The following is a 26,417-nucleotide window of genomic DNA, read 5'->3' on the forward strand; positions in this document are numbered from 1 at the left end:
GTGCATATACTTTCTTTTCAAAAACCATTAATTTCATCCAAGTATTTAGTTAGGCATTCATTCAAGGTTTACCTACAATTTACATTAAAATCGTGTAAAATTCACATATATTAGTTTTTGTTTTTATTTTTATTTGTTAAATATAATTTTTAATTTGCACTGTGAAAAGAATTTATGTTTAATGCCTATTTGACTTACGGTCATATTTTTATATGCTTCGCAAATGTTGTTCTGAATATGTTGTATTACGAAATTTGAAAAAAACTTAGCAAAATTGATTTACGATAACCAAGACATTTAAAATAAGATTTAATTTATTTTGGTTTTATTGTTATCTTATTAATTTACTATCGTTTTTAGAAATGTGAAACTTTTCTAGTGATACAATAGCGCCTAATTAATAAAAGGCCCCATTTAAAAAAAGTGCAGCTAACAAAAGAGTTAAGAACTTATGAGTATATAAGTTTATATTTCTATTTAAATCCGAAAGAAATACATGATATTTTATATATAGATGTATCTTAAATAGCTTAGACTGATAAAATGTTTTCTCGTTTAATTAATCTGACAAACCTGGCTTTGAATTTGACAAAAATTTAACTCAAAAAATTCATATTTTCGCTCTGCTAGCTTTTCTAAAGGAGCATAATACTCGCATGGAAATTCGCGCAGCTTGCCCTACTAAAGATGCCTAATGGTTGCATTAATTTCTAAAATGCAATGATGTCTTAAATCTTTATACATATATTTGTAAACTGTAGAAAGCATGCACGCTACAAAAGTTCTGATTCGGACTTAAACATTTCATTCACACGAAATATAACGGTTAAATTTATAAATGGCAAACAAATGGCTGTAATAAAGCTTAAAAGCCTAAAAGTTTAGAAAACTATATTAAAGCATACGTTTCCGTAAAAACTCTCAGGAAAATAAGATTTTTCGATAAATTCTTCAAATTTGTAATTACAAAAGTCTTCGAATACTAAACATTATGTAACTATTTACATCGGATTAGCATTACCTGATATTGAAAACAATTACAGAACTAGGCACATTTTTAAATATTGTGTAAGGATTTGTACTCAATTTTCTTCTTTATTTCTTTTTCACTACACTTTCTAGAGTGCACTGTTAAAACCACTTGCTAAATGTTTTTTAATAAGTTGATAGCATACAGTGTATGTTTATTTGACCCGATTGTATGTTTCAATATGATTTTGAGTCATTACTAACAGATTATAAACACAAATGGAAAACTTTTTATTGAAAAAACAAGGCTTCAGTGGTGCTTGCTGTTTTGTTTCCAAGTTTACCTTTAGTTTCGTTTACTTATTTCGATTATTTGATTACTAAAATTGCAAATCGATTTGTTGAAGAACAAGAACTAAAGAACTATGATTGGATTTCTAAAATATACTAATGCAAAAGAAGCCATGAAATTCTGTACAACTAACCGGTACCCAAAATCATAATATGAATGTAATCTTTTCAACAAAATTAACAGCATAAAAATATACATACTTATCTTTTTCTAAAATATGAAGAACTATGATGGTTTTGACCACACATTGGTAGCAAATTCAAATATTTTGTACTCAGTTTAAGTATGTATCGAATTGATTTCCATATATAAATATTAAAATAATAAAATTAAAATTTTTAAAAGTTTTCAGTTTATTTTTATCGGAAAAGATTTTAATATCTAAAAATGTATTTTAAATTAAGAACATATTTAATTTAAATGTAGAGCGTTTAAACCAAATAGTTTTCTTAATAATTAATACATTTCAATACTAAATCATACAAATAAAAATGCATTGTATTTAATATTATGATTTTATATTTAATTTAAACATTAAATATAAAGTTTGAAATTCATATATTTACATTTTTAATTTTTAATTTAAACATTACATATAAAGTTTGGAATTCAAATATTTACTTTTAATATTTATCAGTGTAAGGAGTGTTTGAATGAATGTAGCACTTTTGGGACTTAAAACAATCGGTATTTTCTCGCGATTTTGTTGGTGTTATTTCTTAAAACCTTTTTTAAAACTTTTAAAACTTTAGGTAGGAATTTTAATCTGTCACAATGTCTTGATCCCAATGATCAATGATCTGCAAACATTGAATTAATTGGTGTCAATTTATATGCAAACTATAAATCTTGTTAGCCAAATTGAATTAGGTAACATTTTTAATATCGTGGTCCACCCCAGATCGTAAATTTCTGAATAAGTAAAGCAGTATTCCGTGAATTTGTTGGTTTTATTTCATAAAACATAATCTGAAAACTTGTACCAAATTAGGTAGGAAACTTAACCTGTCCTATGAATTCATTTCCATCATATAAGGAATCCAACTATCGAAAAATCGAGAAGGTGTTGTTATTTACTTATGACTTCTTCCTCATGCTATAATGTATCAAGTTTTGTATTATTTAAGAGGTATGTTATTACATAGAAATCGGTTGCAATTCGTTATATTATATTATATTATATTATATTAATTTAAATTTTTTGTGTTGTTTCATTAAAAATTATATGAAAGCTTGAGTAGGAACTTTAAACTGTCACAATGACTTCCTCTCCATTATAAAAAATGTACAACTCATAACAATATAATTGGTGTTACTCCTTAAACAAATTAGGGAGGGTTTCTTCATGAACTGTGCCTATTCAAAATCGTAACTACAAAATAACTAAAGACATTACTTTTTGTAATTTTTATAAAAATTTAAAAGGGGTTCTTATTTTTTACCACTGAAAGTTAAAAAACTTTCTTTCTTTTCTGAAAAATTTCAGTAATTTTAGGTGGGAACAACGCAATATCTTTTAGAATCTTGTAGTATAATCTCCTCATGAGATATGCACATTCATGATCGTAAGCTTTTTAATACCTTTTAATAAATACGGTATTGTTATTTTTTTTTTGTTTGCTTTCACAAATTTCTGAAAATTTACAATAAAAATAGGTAGACACTTTAAGCTGTCACACTGACTTCTTTTCCGTATTATAAAGTAAGCTAATTATACTAATTTAAAAGACGTTGTTCATAAAATTTAATTAGGTAAGCAAGATTATTCTGTCACAGTGTCTTCTTCCCTACGGTGTAAGGTAAAAAAACTAAAAATGTAAAAGGTGTTGATATTTTAATCGAATGAGGGTTCAAGGCATATCCATTTTAGATCGTAAACTTCTAAATAACTGAAGGTAGGATTTTTAAAACGTACGGTGTTTCCTTATGAATTTTTTGGTATTTTTTTTAAAAATATGTAAAAACTTAGGAAAGAACTTAAACTGTCCCTACGTCTTCTTCCCCATGATAAAATGAATGAAAGCTAAAAAAATCGTAAAGGTGTTATTTTTAAATAAAATTAGGTAGGATTCAAGGTGTGTCCATTTTAGATCGAAAACTTCTTTTTAACTGAAGGTATAACTTTTAAAACGAACGGTATTCCCTTGTGAATTTGTTGGTGTTATTTCATAAAACATTATCTAAAACTTTTAAAAAATTAGGTAGGAATTTTAACCTGTCGCTATGACCTCATTCCCAAAATAAAAGGAATGCAAATTATAAAAATCAAAATGGTGTTGTTATTTAAATCAAATTAGGTAGGGATTAAGGCGTGTTCCATTCTAGATCGTAAACTTTTAAGTAACTGAAAGTAGAACTTTTAATACGTACGGTATTCCCTTGTGAATTTGTTGGTGTTATTTTATAAAACGCAAACGCAAACTTTATAAATCGAAAAGCTGTTGTTACATGAATCGAATTAGGTAAGATTGTCCATTCTAGATCGTAAGTCAATAAGTAACTGAAGGTATGACTTTTAATACGTTCGGTATTCCCTTATGAATTTGTTGGTCTTATTTCTTGAAATGTTTTCTTAAAACTTGTAAAAACTTAGGAAAGAACATAAACTGTCCCTACGTCTTCTTCCCCATGATAAAATGAATGAAAGCTATAAAAATTGTAAAGGTATATCTTTTAAATCGAATTAGGTAGGGTTCAAAGAGTGTCCATTCTAGATCGTAAGCTTCTAAGTATCTGAAGGTATGACTTTTAAAACGTACGGTGTTTCCTTGTGAATTTGTTGGTGTTATTTCATAAAACATTATCTGATAACTTCTAAAAAGTTGGGTAGGAACTCTAACCATTCCCCATGACTTCCTCACGAAAAAGTAAAAATATGTTGGTGTTATATTATAAAGCAGTATCTAAAATGTCGAAAAAATAAGGTAGGAACTTTAGCCTGTCGCTATGACCTCTTCCCAAAATAAAAAAAATGCAAATTATAAAAAATAAATGGTGTCGTATTTAAATCAAATTAGGTAGGGGTTAAGGCGTGTTTCCCTTCTAGATCGTAAACTTCTAAGTAACTGAAAGTCGGACTTTTAATACGTACGGTATTTCCTTGTGGATTTTTTGGTGATATTTTATAAAACGCAAACGCAATCTATATAAATCGAAAAGGTGTTGTTACATTAGTCGAATTAGGTAATTGAAGGTAGAACTTTTAAGACGTACGGTATTCCCTTGTAAATTTGTTGGTCTTATTTCTTGAAATGTTTTCTTAAAACTTGTAAAAACTTAGGAAAGAACATAAACTGTCCCTACGTCTTCTTCCCCATGTTAAAAGAATGAAAGCTATAAAAATTGTAAAGGTACATCTTTTAAACCGAATTAGGTAGGGTTCAAAGAGTGTCCAATCTAGATCGTAAACTTCTAAGTATGTGAAGGAATGTCTTTTAAAACATACGGTGTTTCCTTGTGAATTTGTTGGTGTTATTTCATAAAACATTATATAAAACTTCTAATAAAAATAAATAAAATAAGGTAGGAACTTTAACCTTTTGTTGGGTTTATTTTATAAAACGCAAACGCAAACTTTATAAATCGAAAAGCTGTTGTTACATGAATCGAATTAGGTAAGATTGTCCATTCTAGATCGTAAGTCAATAAGTAACTGAAGGTATGACTTTTAATACGTTCGGTATTCCCTTGTAAATTTGTTGGTCTTATTTCTTGAAATGTTTTCTTAAAACTTGTAAAAACTTAGGAAAGAACATAAACTGTCCCTACGTCTTCTTCCCCATGTTAAAAGAATGAAAGCTATAAAAATTGTAAAGGTACATCTTTTAAACCGAATTAGGTAGGGTTCAAAGAGTGTCCAATCTAGATCGTAAACTTCTAAGTATCTGAAGGAATGTCTTTTAAAACATACGGTGTTTCCTTGTGAATTTGTTGGTGTTATTTCATAAAACATTATCTGATAACTTCTAAAAAGTTGGGTAGGAACTCTAACCATTCCCCATGACTTCCTCACGAAAAAGTAAAAATATGTTGGTGTTATATTATAAAGCAGTATCTAAAATGTCGAAAAAATAAGGTAGGAACTTAACCTGTCGCTATGACCTCTTCCCGAAATAAAAGGAATGCAAACTATAAAAATCAAATTGGTGTCGTATTTCAATCAAATTAAGTAGGGGTTAAGACGTGTTTCCCTTCTAGATCGTACACTTCTAAGTAACTGAAAGTAGGACTTTTAATACATACGGTATTCCCTTGTGAATTTGTCGGATATATTTTATAAAACGCAAACGCAAACAATAAAAATCGAAGTGGTGTTGTTATTTAAATCAACGTAGGTAAGGTTTAGGATGTGTCCATTCTAGATCGTAATCCACTAATTATTTTAATACGTACGGTATTCCCTTGTGAATTTTTTGGTGATATTTTATAAAACGCAAACGCAAACTATATAAATCGAAAGGGTGTTGTTAAATTTATCGAGTTAGGTAAGGCGTGTCCATTCTAGATCGTAAACCACTTAGTAACTGAAGGTAGGACTTTTAATACGTAGGGTATTCCCTTGTAAATTGGTTGGTGTTATTTCATAAAACATTATCTAAAACTTCTAAAAAATTAGGTAGGAACTTTAACCTGTCGCTATGACCTCTTCCCAGGGTAAAAGGAATGCAAATTATAAAAATCAAATTGGTGTCGTATTTTAATCAAATAAGGTAGGGGTTAAGGCGTGTTTCCCTTCAAGATCGTAAACTTCTAAGTAACTGAAAGTAGGACTTTTAATACATACGGTTTTCCCTTGTGAATTTGTTGGTGATATTTTATAAAACGCAAACGCAAACTATATAAGTCAAAAGTGTGATGTTAAATTAATCGAATTAGGTAGGGTTTGAGGCGTGTCCATTCTAGATCGTAAACCACTTAGTAACTGAAGGTAGGACTTTTAATACGTAGGGTATTCCCTTGTAAATTTGTTGGTGTTATTTCATAAAACATTATCTTAAACTTCTAAAAAATTAGGTAGGAACTTTAACCTGTCGTTATGACCTCTTCCCAAGATAAAAGGAATGCACATTATAAAAATCAAAATGGTGTTGTTATTTAAATCAAATTAGGTAGGAGTTAAGGCGTGTTTCCCTCCTAGATCGTAAACTTTTGAGTAACTGAAAGTAGGACTCTTAATACGTACGGTATTCCCTTGTTAATTTGTTGGTGTTATTTTATAAAACGCAAACTATAAATTGAAAAGGTGTTGTTACATGAATCGAAGGGTTTAAGGCGTGCCCATTCTATATCATAAGTCAATAAGTAACTGAAGGTAGGACTTTTAATACATACAGTATTCCCTTGTGAATTTGTTGGTCTTATTTCTTGGTACGTTTTCTAAAAACTTGTAAAAACTTATGAAAGAACTTAAACTGTCCCTACGTCTTCTTCCCCATGATAAAATGAATGAAAGCTTTAAAAATTGTAAAGGTATATCTTTTAAATCGAATTAGGTAGGGTTCAAAGAGTGTCCATTCCAGATCGTAAACTTCTAAGTATCTGAAGGTATGAATTTCAAAACGTACGGTGTTTCCTTGTGAAATTGTTGGTGTTATTTCATAAAACATTATCTGATAACTTCTAAAATATTAGGTAGGAACTCTAACCATTCCCTATGACTTCCACACGAATATGTATTATTTAAATCGAATTAGGTGTGTCCATTTTAGATCGTAAACTTCTTAGTAACTGAAAGTAGGACTTATAATACGTATGGTATTCCCTTGTGAATTTTTTGGTGTTATTTTATAAAACGCAAACGCAAACTTTATAAATCGAAAAGGTGTTGTTACATGAATCGAATTAGGTAGGATTTAAGGCGTGTCCATTCTAGATCGTAAGTCACTAAGTTACTGAAGGTAGGACTTTTAATACGTACGGTTATTCTATTTCATAAAACATTATCTAAAACTTCTAAAAAATTAGGTAGGAACTTTAACCTGTCGCTTTGACCTCTTTCCCAAGATAAAAGGATTGCAAACTATATAAATCGAAATGGTGTTGTTATTTAAATATAATTAGGTAGGGTTCAAGGGGTGTTTATTTTAGAACGTAAACTTCTAAGTAACTGAAGGTAGGACTTTTAATACGTACGGTATTCCCTTGCGAATTCGTTCAATACATTAGGTAGGAACTTTAAGATGTCACAAGAGCTTATTCCCCATGATATAAGGTTTGCAAATTATAAAAATCTGATAGGTGTTGCTCTTTTTATCAATTTATGTAGTTTTTTTATTAGGTGTGCGTATTCATGATCGTAAGCCTTGAAATAAGTGAAGGTAATAGTTCTTATACGTGCGGTATTCCATTGTGTTGAAGAATATCAAAATAATTTTTTCAGCATGATTTCAAATATATAAAATAAAATAATCTAAAAGGTGTTGTTATTTAAATCGAATTAGGTAGGTTTCCAAAATAAGTCGTTGAAGATCGTTATCATCTAAATCACTGAAGGAAGGTATTTTATGACCTTCAATACTCACTGAAGGTAGGAACTTTGATCTGTCACAATCTTTTAATCCCCATGATAAAAGGTATGCAAACTATAAAAATATTAAAGGTGTTGTTACTTAAATCGAAATGGGTAGGTTTTATAAAGGAAGGACTTTTAGTACATGCGGTTTTATTTGGTGAAATTTTTTGTTTTATTTCATAAATCCTGTTTTGAAAACTTTCAATAAAATTAGGTAGGAACTTTAATACTGCAGAATGTTTTGTTCCGCATGATGCAAAGTATGCAAAGTATAAAAATTTAAAAGGTCTTGTTTTTTAAACCAAATTAGGTAAGGTTTCTTCAGAACATGTGAAGGTAGGTGTTTTATACTTCAGGTATTTCATCGTGAATTTCTTGGTGTTATTTTTAAAACATTATTTGAAACTTGCAATACAATTGATAAGGAACTTTAATATGTCCCACTAAGTTAAGAGGTGTTGCCATTTAAATCGAAATCAGGTTTCTATCAAAGGGTGACCTTATTGAATATCGTAAGCATATAAATTTCTAAAATAAGGTCTTTTAATACATATGGTAATTTTTTTTGGTGTTTTTTGATCAATTATTTTCTGAACATTTTCAATAAAATTATTTCACAATAATTTGTTCCCAATGGTAAAAGGTATGCAAGTTAAAAACTCGAACATATGTCTTTTATCAAATTTGGCAAGCTTTCTTCAGAACAGGTGAAAGTAGGACTTTTAAAACGTATGCTATTTTCTCGTGAGTTTGTTGGTGAAAAAACTTTTTCTGAAAAGTTTCTATGACTATGACTTTCTATGAATTTTTCCCCATGATAAAAGGTATGCAACCTAAAAAAAATCTAATGATGTGCCCTTATTTAAATCGAATTACTTAAAGTTTCTATATAAGGTGTGCCCATTCAAGATCGTGAACTACTAAATGTGTATATTTCACATTATTAATTATTAGTTTATAAATGGTTCGAAAATGTTGTTCTGATAATGTATTACGCAATTAAATTTGAAAACAACTGCGCAAAATTGATTTACGATAACCAAGAAATTTTAATTACGATTTCATTTATTAAACATGTTTTTGTTTTATCGTTATTTTATTAATTTACCATCGTTTTAGAAATGTAAAACTTTTCTCCTAATACAATAACGTCTGTTTAATAAAAGATTCCATTTATGAAAACTACAGCTCACAAATGAATAAACAACTTAAGAAAGAGTTTATATTTAAATCCGAAAGAAATACATGGTATTTTATATATAAGTGTTACTTAAATAGCTTAGACAGATAAAATGTTTTCTTGTTTAATTAATCTGACAAACCTGGCTTTGCATTTGACAAATAAAAGTCAAGAAACTTATATTTTCTCCCTGCTAAATTTTTTAAAGGAGCCAAATACTAGCATGAAAATTCGCGCAGCTAGCCCTACTAAAGAAGCTTAATGGCTGCATTGATTTCCCGTCTATAATCTTTATGCAGATATTTGCAAACTATGCAAAGTATGCACGCTACAAAAGGTCTGATTTGAACCTAAACATTTCATTCACACGAAATATAAAGGTTAAATTTATAAATGGCAAAGAAAGGGCTGTAAAAAAGCTTAAAAGTCTTAAAGTTTAGAAAACTATATTAAAGCATACGTTTCCGTGAAAACTCTCAGAAATGTAAGATTTTCCGATTAAATTCTTCAAATTCGTAATTACGTAAATCTTCGAATACTAAACATGATGTAACTATTTACATCCGATTAACATTACCTGATATTGAAAACAATTACAGAACTGGACACATTTTTAAATATTGTGTAAGGATTTGTACTAAACTTTCTTCTTTAATTCTTTTTATTATGTTTATTTGACCCGATTGTTTGTTTCAATATGATTTTGAGTCATTACTAACAGCTTATAAACACAAATGGAAAACTTTTAATTGAAAAAACAAGGCTTCCGTGGTGCTTGCTGTTTTGTTTCCAAGTTTACTTCTAGTTTTGTTTACTTATTTCGATTATTTGCTTACTCAAATGCAAATCAATTTGTTAAAAAACAAGAACTAAGGAACTTTGATAGGATTTCTAAAATATACTAATGCAAAAGAAATTATGAAGTTTTGTACCCAAAATCATAATCTCAATGTAATTTCTACAACAAATTTAACAGCATAAAAATATACATACAAATCTTTTTCTAAAATATGAAGAAGGTTTCGACCACACATTGGTAAAAACATACGTAGCAAATCCAAATATTTTGTACTCAGTTTAATTTTTTTTGGCTTTGATTTATATATAAATATACATACAGTATTTTATCGAGAATTTTTTTGTGTTATTTCATTAAAAATTAATTAACTAATTCAAAATTTAAAAGGTGTTATTTTTTTTTACCACTGAAGGTATGACCTTTATTACAAACGGTGCAGTTTTTGGTGTTATTTCATACATTATTTTCTTAAAACTTTCAGTTATTTTTGGTTGTAACAAAGCAATATCTTGTTACACATGATAATAGGTAATTATGAAAATCAAATATGTATTGTTCTTCAAATAGAATTAGGTAGAATTTCCTCATGAAGTATGCACAACCATGATCATAAGCTTTTGAATATCTTTTAATAAATACGGTATTGTTATTTTTTTTTGGTTTTTTCACAATAAATTTTCGGATATTTTTTACTTTATATATGCAAACTATACTAATTTAAAAGGCGTTGTTCTTAAAATTTAATTAGGAGGTAGATTTTTCTGCCACAGTGTTTTCTTCTCTACGCTGTAAGTAGAGTATGTAGAAAAACTAAAAATGTAAAAGGTGTTGTTATTATAATCGAATGAGGGTTCAAGGCGTGTCCATTTTAGATCGTAAACTTCTAAGTAACTGAAGGTAGGACTTTTAAATCGTACGGTGTTTCCTTGTGAATTTTTTGGTATTTTTTTAAAACGTTTTTTAAATACATGTAAAAACTTAGGAAAGAACTTAAACTGTCCCTACGTCTTCTTCCCCATTATAAAATGAATGAAAGCTATAAAATCGTAAATGTTTTATTTTTAAATAAAATTAGGTAGGCTTCAAGGGTGTCCATTTTAGATCGAAAACTTCTTATTAACTGAAGGTATAACTTTTAAAACGAACGGTATTCCCTGGTGAATTTGTTGGTGTTATTTCATAAAACATTATCTAAAAATAATAAGGTAGTAACTTTAACCTGTAGGTGCGACTTCTTCCCCACGATAATAGGAATGCAAACTATAAAAATCGAAATGGTGTTGTTATTTAAATCAACTTAGGTAAGGTTTAAAGCGTACTTCTAAGTAATTGAAGGTAGGACTTTTAATACGTACGGTATTCCCTTGTGAATTTGTTGGTCTTATTTCTTGATACGTTTTCTAAAAATTTGTAAAAACTTAGGAAAGAACTTAAACTGTCCCTACGTCTTCTTCCCCATGATTAAATGAATGAAAGCTATACAAATTTTAAAGGTATATCTTTTAGATCGAATTAGGTAGGGTTCAAAGAGTGTCCATTCCAGATCGTAAACTTCTAAGTATCTGAAGGTGTTTCCTTGTAAATTTGTTGGTGTTATTTCATAAAACATTATCTGATAATTTCTAAAACATTAGGTAGGAACTCTAACCATTCCCTATGATTTCCACACGAAAATGTGTTATTTAAATCGATTTTAGATCGTAAACTTTTTAGTAACTAAAGGTATGACTTTTAAATCGTACGGTGTTTCCTTGTGAGTATGTTGGTGTTATTTCATAAAACATCTAAAATTCCCAAAAAAACCTCTAACCATTCCCTATGACTTCCACACGAAAAAGTATTGGTTTCCATGATATAAAGTATGCAAACTATAAAAATCTGAAAGGTGCGGTATGCTTTGTAAATGTAGTTTCCATAAAGTTATAAGATTCAATTTAATTTAAAAACAAATTATCAATAAATAAATGGAATGGTTTATCGTCATCTTATTAATTGGAAAACGTGTTGTAAATTGTCGAACTCTTCTAGTAATACAAAACATATAATAAACAATAGACACAATTTTACAAAAAATGCCGCTCAAGAAAGCATTAAAACTTACCATGGAGTACATATAAGCATCTCAAAGGAATAGATGACAATTTCAATGTATCTGACTTATTATAATACTTTGAATTGTTCAATACATTTACTTAATCTTACAAACCTAACTTTGGAAAAATCAAAAAAACAAACTCTACAAAGAAGCCTAGTGCATTTTTGCGTAGCCAACCGAACTTAAGAAGCCAACTGATGCATGAATTTCACATAATTTGTAAAGATACAAAATATGCACACTACAAATTGTCTGATCTAGGTTAATAATTGTCACTCATACAAAAAGCTAAGGATAATTTTATCCTTAGCTGCTTTAACCATTGCTCAATCAATATGTAAAGCTGCTTAATGGTTAAAAGTTTAAAAACTATATTAAAACTAGTCGTTGCCGTAAAAACTCTCAGGATTACATTCCTATTAAATTCTTCAAAATAAATTCGTAATTACATAAAGTTCGAATAATCTAAACATTATATAACATCCTATTAACATCGGATTAACTAATATGAAAAACAATTACCAAAACCAATACATTTTTAAATATCAAGTTAGGATTTTACTACATTTTCTGCTGTATTTATTTTTCACTGCACTTTCTGGAAAGCATTGTTTAACCAGACTTGAATGAAAAAAACGACATTAAATTCAACAAATAACTAAAAAGCAATTTATGTCTATTTGAAAAGATTGTATGTTTTGATATGATTTTGAGACTTCAATAACCAGCTTTTCAAAACCACGCGAAAGCTATTTATGGAAGGACATTCCCAAGTTTGCCTTGAACTAAAGAACTCTGTTAGGATTTCTAAAATATACGCAATACGCTTGCTCTTTTAAAAATGAGCTGTTTTAAAAAATATAATTAAAAAAATATTAGGATTATATATAAAAAATATTCACCTTATATAAATGCAATATGTTTCTAAACAGTATTCAATATTTTTAAAACTTATCAAAAAGTTTGAGGCCATAACAAAAAAAGGTAAATTCTAAAAATGAACAAAATATTTGAAATTAAAGAATATGTATGAATTACATAAAGATTTAAATTAATATAATTGACAATTCGACTTAAAAATATGGCAACCCAATAAAATTGTATCAACTGTTAGTGGAATAAATACCGAACTATCAATAAACTATGAAATCCGAAAGGAAACCAAAAATATAATTTTAAATTGGATACCCATCAATCTTTTTAAACGTCTCTCAAACGGATATCTTTTTTGGCGATTTATATTCTTTTACTTCATTTATTATACATTTCTTAAACATAAAACTGGATTCTGTGCAAAATTTGCTCATATATCAATGCTTAATCGCCGTTGTAAAATAGAAGGCTTTGACAAGGCTAAACATTTTGAAAACTTCACAAACACATGTATTGACCTGGACACATCTAATAATTAAATTCTTCAAAATAAAAAAGGGATGCGAAGTCAAAAACAACATTTACCAGGACATAAAATTATCTAGTATCAACAATACCAGGCATGAATTCATTATATTCATAAATACGTCAACTACTGGATTTGGTCTACACTCCACGATTTGGAATGCCTAAGCCACGCTAATGATTCATAAAACATGGATAAATATAACGTATACAAAACAAAATATCAACCTTAATAAGACATATATTATGCGTCAGCATCACATTACTAAAGTTTAATAGAAACGGATGTAAAAAGAGTATCAACCCTAATAACATCAGCATAGAATTACTAAAGAATAATTAAAACAGTGACCAGTTTTGATATGATTCTTAATTCCTCGATAACAGCTAATTAAAGCCAATCTGTAAGCATCTTTAAAAAAGTGCTTTAGTTGTGCTAGCTATTTTTCGTTCTGTTTAAAATGCAAATGGGAAACATGCTTTTAAAAAAATATGAGGTAGAATTAATTTTCAAAAACTGGTGAAACAATTTTATTTTGAAGTTTACCTACAAAGGAAAACCTATCAAAAATATAAATGCACAAACGCCGTTAGAAACATTTAACATGATCGAAATTAAATGTGTCTATAGATGTTTATCTTCGGTTTCCGCTTACAAAATTGAATATGTTTTTAAACATAATACTCGAATGCTTAAATGGTAATCCACTTAATCTGTTTTATTGCATAGCAAGCATCGCTTACCCACAAAACTTTCCTGTTTGCACGAAATTTTTGTAAGGTAAAAATACTAATCAGCGTGAAGAGCAAAATTAGTTATTATATTGATATTTCCAATAATTATGCTTGCATATAAGTCTATAACTTTAAAAGTGGTGTAAGATTTATTAGCATGTTGGAATAAAAAAAATGATGTAGTAAATTGACTTTTTACTAAAAAAAACTCTTCCACATTCATTACCTCCTCTACCGTTGTTGTTTTTGTACACAAATTATATTGAAATACTTAAAGTTTCACAGAAAGTTTTAAAATAATAAAATGAAAAGGATAAAACTTAACGATTGTTTACACCTGAAATACGCTTGGATACTCATCTTAAAACAGAAAACCACTAAATATTTCTTTACTCTAAGAGTTAGAGGGTATATTGTATGTATAGTAGTATGTTACAGGTTGAAGGAAACCTTTCCGACCTTAAAAAGTATATTTGATAAAAAACTCAGTCTTTGCAAAAAGAGCTATAAATATGGGAATTAACAAGCAGATTCAAGTTTAATTAAAAAATATCGACTCACACAAACATCTTCCAAATCGAACTTCTATCTTAGAAGTTATTAGTATAAATAAAACATTTTATTAGTTGACGATACCTAAAACCCAATTACTTTCTGCCGGCATATTGACTTTGAAATTGGTTAGCTGTCTAACGGGTTTCTAATATTTTCTAGTTTTAGTTAGTAAAGCCCACTAATCATTAAATTAAAAAAGTTATGCATTCAGCATATACAAAAAATTCATTGACTTTTGCTTTCATGTTTTATAAATAAATTGTCAATAAAATTCACTCAAGCAAGGCAAGCCATTTTATCTTATACCACTAGGCAAAGCATTTTAGATGATTGTAAATTTTATGCAATTGTGGCTTAAATATTGCTTGTTTTTGCCTATTTCTCATATCATCTATAGTTACTTTAAAATAACATCATTATAATGGATGCGGGTCTTAGTAAATGTTTTCTTAATATTCTACAGCACGAATATATATTTTAAATTAATAATAATATTTATACCTTGTTACGATCTAAACACCTTGTTTTTTTAATTTTTTTTGAGAAAATCATACGTTTTTGTATTTTTTATCATCCTAACAATCTTCCGGAATTTGCTCTTCATGAATTTTATTTTAAAGAACCGCAAACCCCTAAAAATATTAAAACTTCACTCCCCTTTCACATTCTTATCGTTCGAACGAATTCAGCATCAGGTTTTCGGGTGAGGTTTCTGATGCTATGTCTTTGTACCTTCTCCAAAAAATGAATCCCTACCTTGGTATTGCAAATACCCTATAAAAAACCTCACCCACCAAATGTATGAACAAAGAGATATAAATTTCAATAAACTAACATGACACTTGTCATGACAAAGTCAAGACGACTCAACAACCCACCATTGAAAGAATGCGGCTTCAAGAAGGATGTCCCTCGTGCCTTAAGAAGGATGATACCACCACATTTACTGCGTGAACTGTCTCCAATTATGCAGGTACATTCCAGAAATGCCTTAAAAATCTTTTTATTAAATATGGCTAACTGACTAGATTTGTTTTGCATTTTGGATTAACTTTTTTAATTTATTAGCAACTATGTAAAAATGTAAATTAAATTAAAATCTGTGAAATCCAGTCACTTAGCCTAATATAAAAAAAAGACCTTGAGGCCTTTATTATTCTAATCAAATTATATTTAAAGGTTCAAACAGGACGCTTTTCAGAGTAAGCTTACAAATTTAAGGAACATCAGCGATTAAAGATGCTAACTACTACAGATGACTCAGCAAGCTATTGATGTGGCATTTGACTCCAAGACCGAACTGCATAACCCGTTTTTAAAAATAATTTTATAAAAGGCATGGCAGTATTTGTGACCATTAAACTAATGGGCATTCCTTGTCTATTTTCCAACACTAGATTTAAACAGGCAAACAATTTACCTTTATTTTGAAATATGGGCCCAGTACGATACTGTATATTACAAATAATTAACTATATGAATATATACCTTTATAATTTTAAACGGGGATTTTTTTTCTTTGTTGTTGTTTCTTAAAAATTGTTTATTAAATTTAAAATTAATTTTGTTATGAAAAAACAAAACTTTTTTTGGTTTGTGTATTGTGTGTAACTAAATTTACTTTCACAAATGTAAAGTGTACCAGGAAAATGTGTTAAAAAATAAAGATATTTTACAAAACTGAGCAGTGTGGCAGTCTATGCGACTTGTAAGAGTCTCCTACTAGAGGGTCGTCCAAGTATCCAATTGTCAGGTGGGAGTAGTCTTTTAAGAAAAATGAGCATGTTTCTTGTATAGTGTGGATGGTTTCCCACGTTAGCAAGACTACTATGGAACCAATTTCATCCCCACAGTATCTTCTTAAAAGATTGATTTTTTCAACCAACTAAAAATAAAATTTTAAGGATTTCTAAAAGATATAGTTATTGTAATCCAAAGTCGGAAAACATTTATAATTTTCGCAAATTTTATTGCTAAAAAAAAAGTAGGAAACATATTCAATTAATTTTAACACACATTTGAGTATATGACACAAAAGTTAATATTATAAGTTATAAGTTACTTAAAAATATTAAGTGGTTGAAGACTTATCAACTTTTAAAAATTACATCTTTTGTGCCGGGGCTGCCAATATTAGTAAAATAATCATCTCAACAAAAAGTTCTCTTTATTTTTTTTTGTTTCTTCTTTGCGTCTGCATTTTTAAAAAACCATTATTTATTTTTTAAATATTTAAATTGCTTTATGATGGTGTTAAAACGACCCTTCAGTGTTCAGCATTATTATATGTATGTTCTGTGTATGTGTTTTATGAGTATGAGAATATATAAGGGATGCAGCATACTTTTGGGCTCCGGTGGACTGCATTAGACATTTTAAAACGCCATTCCTTCAAATTAAGTTCATACTTAAAACCGCGATTCTTGAATACTAAAGCAAGACCCCGCAAAATCGGCGGGTGATTTTGGTAGTTAATCGATCAAAGAACTAGTTTTTGAAAAAATCACATAATTTCTAAAGGGTATCCAAAAGTAATTCTATAGCAAATTATCCCATTGCGAAAAAATGCATGATTTTTTAAAGTTTTTTTTTTTTAATTTTTTGAAATGTTGGCATAAATCAGCTTTATGCATATTAAAAGGACCCAATGACATTTACATGAAATTTGTTCCAGATGTACTTAACAGTCCTGCCAACTCCAGAAAAATAGAACTATATATGCCCATGGAAAGTTTGGGTGTTAGTATTGCCTCAACTCATCTTCTTGGCTTTCCAGCGAGTAGAGGCACAAGCAGCCAATTTATACGGCTTCCAAGGTACCCAAGGTACTTCACTGTGAATTGCAATTTAAACTCATATTTTGGAGGTCGCCAATTTTAACATTTTTTATAAGAGGTACCATCATCATTTTTTTCGAAATTTGATCCAACCCAAAATTTTTAAGCTGTGAATGCCAGTTTGTTGAAATTTTTTGACGAATTCAACGAGGTATGGCATTCCATCATTGAACCATTATAATTTATAGTTTCGATCAAAAAACTGCAATTTAAACTCATTTTTTGGAGGTCGCCAATTTTATCATTTTTTGGAGGTCGCCAATTTTTTATAAATTTGATCCAACCCAAAATTTGTAAGCTGTGAATGCCAGTTTGTTGGAAATTCAACGAGGTATGGCACTCCATCATTGAAACATTATAGTTTATAGTTTCGATAAAAAACTGCAATTTAAACTCATTTTTTGGAGGTCGCCAATTTTAACATTTTTTATAATTTCATAATTTTTTTCGAAATTAGATCCAACCCAAAATTTTCAAGCCGTGAATGCCAGTTTGTTGGAAATTTTATGACGAATTCAACGAGGGTTGGCATTCCAACACTGGACCAATATATTCCATTGTTTTAATCAAAAAACTGCAATTTAAACTATAAGTTTTTTTATAAATTTTTTTCGAAATTTAATCCAACCCAAAATTTGTAAGCTGTGAATGCCAGTTTGTTGGAAATTTTATGAGGAATTCAACGAGGTATGGCATTCCATCATTGATCCAATATAATTTATAGTGGCGATCAAAAAACTGCAATTTAAACTCATTTTTTGGAGGTCGCCAGTTTTATCATTTTTTATAAGGGGTACCAGCACCATTTTTTACGAAATTGGATCCAACCCAAAATTTGTAAGCTGTGAATGCCAGTGTGTTGAAAATTTTATGACGAATTCAACGAGGTTTGGCACTCCATCATTGAATCATTATAGTTTATAGTTTCGATAAAAATTCTGCAATTTAAACTCATTTTTTGGAGGTCGCCAATTTTAGCATTTTTTATAAGTTTTTTTATATTTTTTTTTCGAAATTTGATCCAACCCAAAATTTGTAAGCTGTGAATGCCAGTTTGTTGGAAATTTTATGACGAATTCAACGAGGTGTGGCATCCCAAGACCGCTCTCCCGAACAAATTAATTTTTGAAAAGGTTGATAACAGACTATATTTTTTTAGCTATACCTTTTGATTGGTGTGTTACTCGTTACGATCGGAGCAACACAGTAGATTTCCAATTCTGCGACTATACATAGTATATACAGTAGTCTCCTATGCACACGCTCGAGGTGCGCATCGTCACTATATGAACTGCCGTCCATAGTGTTATGTTCTTGATCAGGATCAAGAGCCGAATCGGTCTAGCCAGATTTCATGTATAAACGTCGATTCATCGGAAACTATAAAAAATATAGCTTTGGGACTTAGCACGGAGATTCTCGTATACAGACCAAGATGATTTCAAAATTTGTCCATTCCCACTCTAACTCCCACCAATCGCGAAGTCATGCCACTCTTAAACGTGGTAGAGGCCAGTTATTGGGCGTACTGCAGTTCGTCAGATAGTTTTATATATTTCGAAAATGGTTAGCTGATTAACGGGTATATATTACTCGACTATAGCGATGCTTATTTTGTTTCGGGAAATAGAATTTGGATAATCTATACCTAGTCGTTTAATTTTGACTTAATTTAGAAGTTTATCTTGATGCTGATTGCCACTTCCAATTAAGTCGTCCCGGCTAATTGAGCGAGATAAAAACAAATTTTATTTATATTTTTAATTAGTTTGTATTTGTATTTATATTAGCTTAAAAAACAAATTCAAACAAGGTGAGAACACAGTATTCAAAACATTTAATTATTGACGAAAATTGCATACATTTTTCTTCACACACATGAACTAAACTGACGGCATAATTTGTTTCGTTTCCCTTCTGCTTGTTCCACTCGTTAAAATAGACAATTAAAATGATTTATAAAATCGCTTTGAATATAAAAATCACTTAATTCTAATGCTTAGCGTTCACACTCAGATGGAGCAGCCACGCCCACAAGCTGAGCCTGGCCGCCCATCACACATAAGTCGGTCGACTGCAGTTGGCCATACACAAAAATTTGATAAAAATTCAAGCGTTGCTTCGTCTATTTACAAAAATATATGTTGCACGTTTTTGTTTGGTTTGGGTTTACCTTTTGCTTTTTGTTTAATTAAATAGCAGTTTTTAGAAACATTCGAATACATTTGTGGATACCGTTTGGAACATCAATAACACGCAAAGTTCTGACAATGAGAAAAGAAGAAAACAAGGGCTGCAAGTGGAGCTGCGTCAGAAATCGAAATGGGGATTGGATTGAGGGGACAGGGACAGGGACAGTAAAGTGTCTCAGTTTAACAATTGCAAAATAAAGCAGCAAAGCGGCTACCAAACGGAATTTCAGTCCACGCTGGTGGAGGACAGGCCAAAAAACTGCCCCTTGACTTCAAGTATTATTCGATATTTCGTTTGATTCATGTGTCTTTCGGATTTCTTCTTTAAAATGTCTTTATTATTTTTTTATATGCTCGTATTTACGTTTTAAAAGCTGACAACAAATGGAAATGCCTATTTAGAGAGGTACACTCAAAAAAATGTTTAATGCTCAGCGGCTGCTACTCCATCCGATTATCATTGTACATTTTGTACATCACGACTACTGATTTGTCTGGCCACAACGATCTGGAGAGCTGCTGTTTCTGTTTCTGTTTCCGTTTCCGGTTCCGATTCAGATTCCTATTCGGTTTTCCTAGTGTATTCCTAGTGGGTGTCGGCCACTTTCTGCCTGCTGTTCGAGTTTATAATTCATTATCTTCGTATGTCTATATATGAGTGTTGCTGAATGTATACATAGTACTTAGAAAGTAACGCTTATGCTCCGTACGCCACTGTCCATGCTCGTGCTTGTGCTCGTGCCCACCAAGTTTCAATCCATTCGTCCTTTAGCTAACTAGCATTTAGTTACATATGTATACACACACCGTACCGCGTACCGGGGGTCAATTCGCATTACATTCGCTATTTACATGGAACTCAAAGTTACGCTTCATAAATTTTGACTAGTTGCCTTGAAGGGGTCTCTCTCTCTCTGCTCGTGTCCTTGCTACTCCTTAATTGATTACCGATACTCGTTATTGGATCGTTTATGTTTTGGAATTTGGGCAAAAGGCTTGCTTACTACATCGAGAGAAAAATGCTAGTTGTTGAAATCCTTTGGATACACTTGATCATCATTAATTCCTCGTTCGAACTCTAGCAGCACAGCAGATGTGTTGCCTGGCTGTTTCTTCTGCTGCCGCAGCTGTTGTGCTTCTATCAGAGATTTACACAGTTGTTTATTCTAGACCTATATCACCGCTTAATTGTCTTAAACACTTTAATTATTTTAGCGTCCCTCGTCTACCGACCTGACATCGTCCGTCTTTTATTCGTTTGGTTGAGTCGTGAGTTGATTTGTGTTGTGTCTTACAAAGTTAGTTGATTGATTATGAAAGTGGTGTGCCTCTACTTATCAAAGTTGCTCGAATTCCTCTTTTTTCTTACATGCCTAGGTATGTTTGCTTGCCAGTATATATAACTATTACAATGAATCATACAATATATGCGTACTTTGCAAGGTATTAATTATGTATTATGAAACCAATGCGATCCTATGCAAAACGTTATTCAATATATATACTCGGTTGTATGTATGTACGATTTTGCGTTACGTTTTTGTACATAAAAATATATTGTATATTTATGCCATATATGTATGACGCGCTGTACGCTGCATAATAATCGAGTGACCAACAATGGGCCACCTGCTTGTTTGTACATTTTGAAAGCATCGCGAAAACGGATTTCCTCCGAATACTTTTCGTATTTATATATGTATAGTTAAAACTGTTCTGCCTTCGTTCTGTGTTTCATATGTACTTTGTTGTAGGAAACATTTTGGAAATTATATAAAAAATACACGCCATAAAACACACGACAAGGTGGTTTCAAAAAACAAAACGAAAAAGCTTTTAGCTTGTATTCGTATAGTTCTGATGTCTTTTCTCTGGTTTTTTTTATGTTCTCAATGCTTACTGGGTAGTCGTACTATAAATAAATAGCATTTGCAGCATACTTGCGTTAATAGTGGCGCTACTTTTAGTACTAGACGCGTTTTACTAGGCCTAATACAAAAAGCGCTGATCTAAGGCTGTATTGCAAACCATTTTCCATATTGTGTGTGCTCGTCCTGCTCTTCTTAATTTATCGAAATATTATTTTTGTTTTATTTTAAGCACTTAGAACTAAACAAAAGTGTGTATCATTACTAAAGGAAAAACAATACATTATGTACAGCCAAACCAGTGCGAAGTGGTTCGATATCGCCTCACACTTATCATACTACACGAAATATACAATAAGTCTTAGATGTGTCTTGTATACATGTCGATCATAATGGGATTTTGTTTTGGGGAATTAGTGATGTATACATAGCGCTTTGGCTTGTCACGCTTAGATGCCTATGTCAAGTTGTGCTTTTCGGCACTTGTCCCTCAGCTGTGCAGGTGAAGCCATGTCGCCGTCGCCACCAGCAGCAGCCAGCTTGCCAGGTTACTCTGCGCAGCACTTGCTCCAGTTTCACCGCATTTACCTGTGTTTCAAAATTTGAACGTTAGGTCTTCCGAGTTAAAGTTAATTCGTGCAATCAACTCACCCAAAACCGACAGATTGGCCTCTAGATGATGGTCGGGTGGTTTCTGGGAGCCGCGATAGCAGGCATCGCCCACAACCAGTTTGGCAGCGGTGCCCTCAGTGGGTCGATAGGTCAGACAGACCCCGTGCTTGCTGCCCTTGTGCCGAGCTATGATGTAGAAGGTGCTGTTCTCGCTCCAAGATCCGTGACAGGAATACTCTGCAAATGGAAATATATATGAAATCTAACTCTGAACTCTAATCTTACATATTACAGAAAACGTGTTCCCTAAGCGCTTGCCTAATTTGTATTTGTATTTTATTATAACATTTAATCCCAACGCTACATGTTTGGAACTTATATGTTAATGCGCTAGTCGCTAAGAGTTGCAAATATTTAATTGTTAATGCAAAGCCCTTGGAAGTCAGAACTTTTTAAAAACCGGACCAAGGTACTGAGATTCCTTGCTGCGAATAGGCAAGGACTTTAATTAAGATTTCATTAAGGAACACCTGTCGAACGCCGGTCCTCCAGAGAGATGGAAAGACTAACTGGATTTTTACGAAAAATGTTTAGAAAAATGTAATGGTTACAGTGCAAACGCTAAAATATATTTATTACACGTTGCGATGATTTCAAATTAATAAAGTAAGCGCAGAGTATGGAATTATTTGTCCATACCAATAAATATCATTTATTTTACTATTACTAGCATCTTACTTGCAAGTCTTCTCTTGTGTAACATATTAATTAAATGAAATAACAAAAAAAATAAAAAAAAAACGTTTTATAAATTTTAATAATTTATTGAGCATAGCCTAATCTTGAATCCCATAACTAAGCAAACTTGACTACTAGACTTTCAGGGCTTAACTATACAAATGATGGGATGCAATATATAGTATACAATATATAGATAAATTGACATCTTCTTACCCTCTTCCCCATCCACGCTGCACAGTGGACTGACGTCGATCAGGTTTTCCGCCGAACAGCCCACCCAAAGCTGCCGCTGGGCATTGTAGTTGGGTACACATCCCGGTACATCCCGTCGATTCCTCGTGGCCACAAATCCCACACTCGTATCGCTGCTGTTGACCTTTTCCAGGACCAACGCCTGCTGCTGTTGCTGCTGCACCTGCGGATCCTTTGGTGCGTTGCGTCGACTGCGAACGGGAAGGCCTCGAGTATTGGCATGCCAGGAGCCGCGCTCCATGCGCTCCGCGTTGCGGAAACTCAGCGAACTGTGTCTGTAACCACGGAAATAGATTGAGAAATGCCAGAGGTGGCAGCCATGAAGCGGACATACCCCTTATGCCCAAAATTTCCCGAGTCAGCGCCCTCGTGGTGATGATGTCCATGGCCCAGATGCGACTTGCCGTTGTGATTGCGTTTGTGGCGCGTGGCCAGATACGGCGGTCCGATGGCGCCTCGTAGCGTGTAGATTCCCTCCATGGGACAAATGGCCAGGTCCGGGTTGCTGGCTAAAAAGCGACATAAACACAAACGTTTGATAAGACGAAGGCGCAGAGGTTGCTACGTCGGTGCAGTTTACCCAGCAAGGTAATGTAGGCCATCTTATTGATGTCAAAGTGATCCGGTGCACAGGCGTCCTCCAGGCGAATGGCCGGCTTGCCCGTCTGTATCTCAATGACGAACGTGTCCCGGCGGTAGAACATCATGCACATGAATCCCGATTGGCTGCGGGCACAAAGGGGGGAGAGGACATTGAATCGAGGGGTTTGGGGGGAGGGGGGGTTCATTTTTCAATTTGGGGCCACTTACCACCCGGTGGTGTAGTGCACCACGGCCATCATTTCGGTCGGGGTCTGTTTATTTATTTGCTCGCAGAGCGCACGTGTCTCCATATAGCCGTTGGGCTTAATAATGTGCACGGACCCGTCGCTGCAAAAACGGGAAACGGTGGGATTCAGGACCGGTTTGGATGACAACTTGGCCGCAGGCCTGATTGCTACTCACTTGGAATGATAATTGTAGACGGCATTGCCCATAAGGGCGTGCCAGTGGCGCGGACCCTTGAACCAGGCCGGGAAGTCGCAGCGCTCGGCGATGGGCGGTTTTCGCAGCGACATGATGCGCGAACCGACCTGTGGGCGGGAGTTAGTTGGATTAGCTGATGGGCGTGGCCAAGAAGCACTCAGAATAAAATCTTAGAACTCGGCTATGTTAAATGCAGGACAAACTAAAGAGCAAAATCCCAAATTATTTGTTAACTTTAATTATATGTTTTATAAATTGCTAGCTTTATTTTTATACCCGTTACTCGTAGAGTGAAAGTGCAAATTGTACATTGTATTCGTTGAAAACTATGTAACAGGTAGAAGAAAACGTTTCCGACCCCATAAAATATATACATTCTTGATCAGGATCATATCCGTCGGTATGAACGTCAAGATCTCGGAAACTACATATAACTGCTAGCGATATGGGATTTAAAATGCAGAATCTAGTAATTCCTGCGCAGCGCAAGTTTATTTCAAAACGGACCCACGCTCACTCGTTAGAGTGGACTCTGGAAATCGATCTATTATTTGAGAAGTTATAGGGTTATTAAGTCCTCTGTCGCTGCTCTGCCGCTGCTCTGCCGGTTATCGCTGCAGTAGAGAGAAAGAACGAAAGAACTGATATTGGGGGGTGGGGATGCTGCCCGCTCTAAGCTTCTAGTATTGGCTTTGCAGTTGGACAGATGGCGCCACCCAAACTTCGATTGATTTGTAGGGAAATATTTAGTTTGAAGTTTTTTGGCTGAGTAACAGGTATTCTATAATCGGGACTATTAACCAATGATTATTTTAACTTTCTAGAGCAGTACCTTTTAAAATATACACTTTCTTTTCAAAGCCCGTTTCCCATCAAAGTTGTACCATAATTTTTCTGAGTGATGTTAAATGAAAATGGCGAGAGAACAGGTGGGGGGAGCTGGGAGCTGGGGCTTCGAAAAATGCTTACCTCGGCACTGTCTAAGCCATTGCAAGTGGCGTCGCCGGATTGGGCCAGCTTATATTCGGCATCCTTCGAGCTGGGCATGCTGGGGCCGCCTGCAAAGGGTACGAATGTACGGGTATTAGGGCCCAAACAAAAGTTCATCCTGTTTGCCCGGGGGCTGGCTGCTGCTTACCCATCAGCGAGGAGATTTTCTCGTAGACAAAGCAGCGATAGCGCTCCTCGTTCGAAATGGCGTGATGGTGCGAGACCAGGCCGACCAAGTAGCGTGAATTGCCATCCTTCCAGGTTGCCAGGCACGTCAGCTCCTCGACTGCAGCCGGAACACCGAAAAGGAAGCAAGGAAGAAAGGATGTTCGTCTTGAACTCCGGCCAGAAAGACAAGGCAATGCAAGGCAATGCAAGGCAAGGCGATGAGTCATTGTCACCGGCGAGACTTACCCGTACTCTCGGTGCCCTGGACATCGGGACAGGCCTGGAAGCTCAACAGGAGGCGACTCTCCTCCGTGCAGCTCTCAATGTTGGACACCGGCGACTTGCACTCCCCGTGGCCCCGATTGTACGTGAAGATGAAGGGTCCTGCGGGCGAGGATGAAGTGAAGGGTGAAGTAGATCCCTGCATTTCTGAACTGCCCCAAGGGCACTGCGCTGGTACTCACCCTTGAGCGGACACTTGACCGGCTCGGCGCTTTCCCGGAAAAGCGAGTAGAGCAGGGCATCGCCCGGTATCTGGTCGCAGAGATTCTGTAAAGTCTCACGGCCCTTGCAAAAGTCTGGGGGACATGATTATTTTAAAAGCACAAATAAAAATTCAATTAATGCAAATCGCAAATTAGGTTGTCGTTTGAACACAGAACACACAGAAGAAGGAAAAATAGTACATAGTACATAGTAATAGTGGTAGTAGTAGCAGTATTAGTAGTAGAAAGTAGTAAGGTTTAGTGGGAGCAGAGTAGGTAAGTGGTAAACTGTACTAAGTAATAGCAAAACATTAAAGTAAAGGCATGGTTGAAAGGAAATCGAATCTACAAAGGGCTAAGGATGTGAAAAATATGTTTTATTTATTATTTTTTGTTTTGTTTTTTTTTGGTTTTTTTTTGTTTTCAACTTTTGTTGAGTGCCGCACTGGAAGCTGCACTGTTGTTGCGATTTCTGCTCCGCCAGGGCCATCGCCAAGCACGCCATTTAAATTGCACAGAAATTTGTTTAATTAAGTGGCCGCTGATGCTGATGGTCCGGGAGAAAATTGTGCAAATAAATGACGAAATGAAGCTTTAAATCAGCAGAAATGTCGCAAGTTGAGCGCTGCGAGTTGCTTGCTGCGTGTAAAGG

General features: G+C 33.1%; 1 protein-coding gene and 1 long non-coding RNA gene across 4 annotated transcripts in view; one reads left to right on the plus strand and one right to left on the minus strand.

The window, feature by feature from the left end:
* Window positions 1-1,884: 1,884 nt before the first annotated feature.
* Window positions 1,885-16,379, plus strand: LOC108141079. The gene is made up of 3 exons (XR_001774217.2): window positions 1,885-6,865; window positions 11,380-15,567; window positions 15,774-16,379. It is a non-coding gene; the product is annotated as an uncharacterized LOC108141079 (long non-coding RNA).
* A 5,311-nt stretch (window positions 16,380-21,690) lies between these two features.
* The window catches only part of LOC108141043, a 29,985-nt gene continuing 25,258 nt past the window's right edge, over window positions 21,691-26,417 (minus strand). For 2 of the 3 annotated variants that reach the window (XM_017264176.2, XM_017264175.2), the window contains exons 5-15: window positions 25,745-25,858; window positions 25,527-25,664; window positions 25,261-25,398; window positions 25,092-25,180; window positions 24,102-24,229; window positions 23,907-24,026; window positions 23,677-23,822; window positions 23,431-23,605; window positions 23,058-23,371; window positions 22,143-22,340; window positions 21,691-22,079 (exon numbers count right to left, since the gene is read on the minus strand). In XM_017264176.2, coding sequence (XP_017119665.1) covers window positions 21,982-22,079; window positions 22,143-22,340; window positions 23,058-23,371; window positions 23,431-23,605; window positions 23,677-23,822; window positions 23,907-24,026; window positions 24,102-24,229; window positions 25,092-25,180; window positions 25,261-25,398; window positions 25,527-25,664; window positions 25,745-25,858 — 1,658 coding nt within the window. In that variant the 3' untranslated portion in view covers window positions 21,691-21,981. Of the gene's footprint in view, window positions 22,080-22,142; window positions 22,341-23,057; window positions 23,372-23,430; window positions 23,606-23,676; window positions 23,823-23,906; window positions 24,027-24,101; window positions 24,230-25,091; window positions 25,181-25,260; window positions 25,399-25,526; window positions 25,665-25,744; window positions 25,868-26,417 lie in introns of all 3 variants that reach the window. The other variant, XM_041709578.1, reaches the window with a different exon arrangement.

Source organism: Drosophila elegans, unplaced genomic scaffold (genome assembly GCF_018152505.1).
Source record: "Drosophila elegans isolate 14027-0461.03 unplaced genomic scaffold, ASM1815250v1 contig_476, whole genome shotgun sequence".
Classification (NCBI taxonomy): domain Eukaryota; kingdom Metazoa; phylum Arthropoda; class Insecta; order Diptera; family Drosophilidae; genus Drosophila; species Drosophila elegans.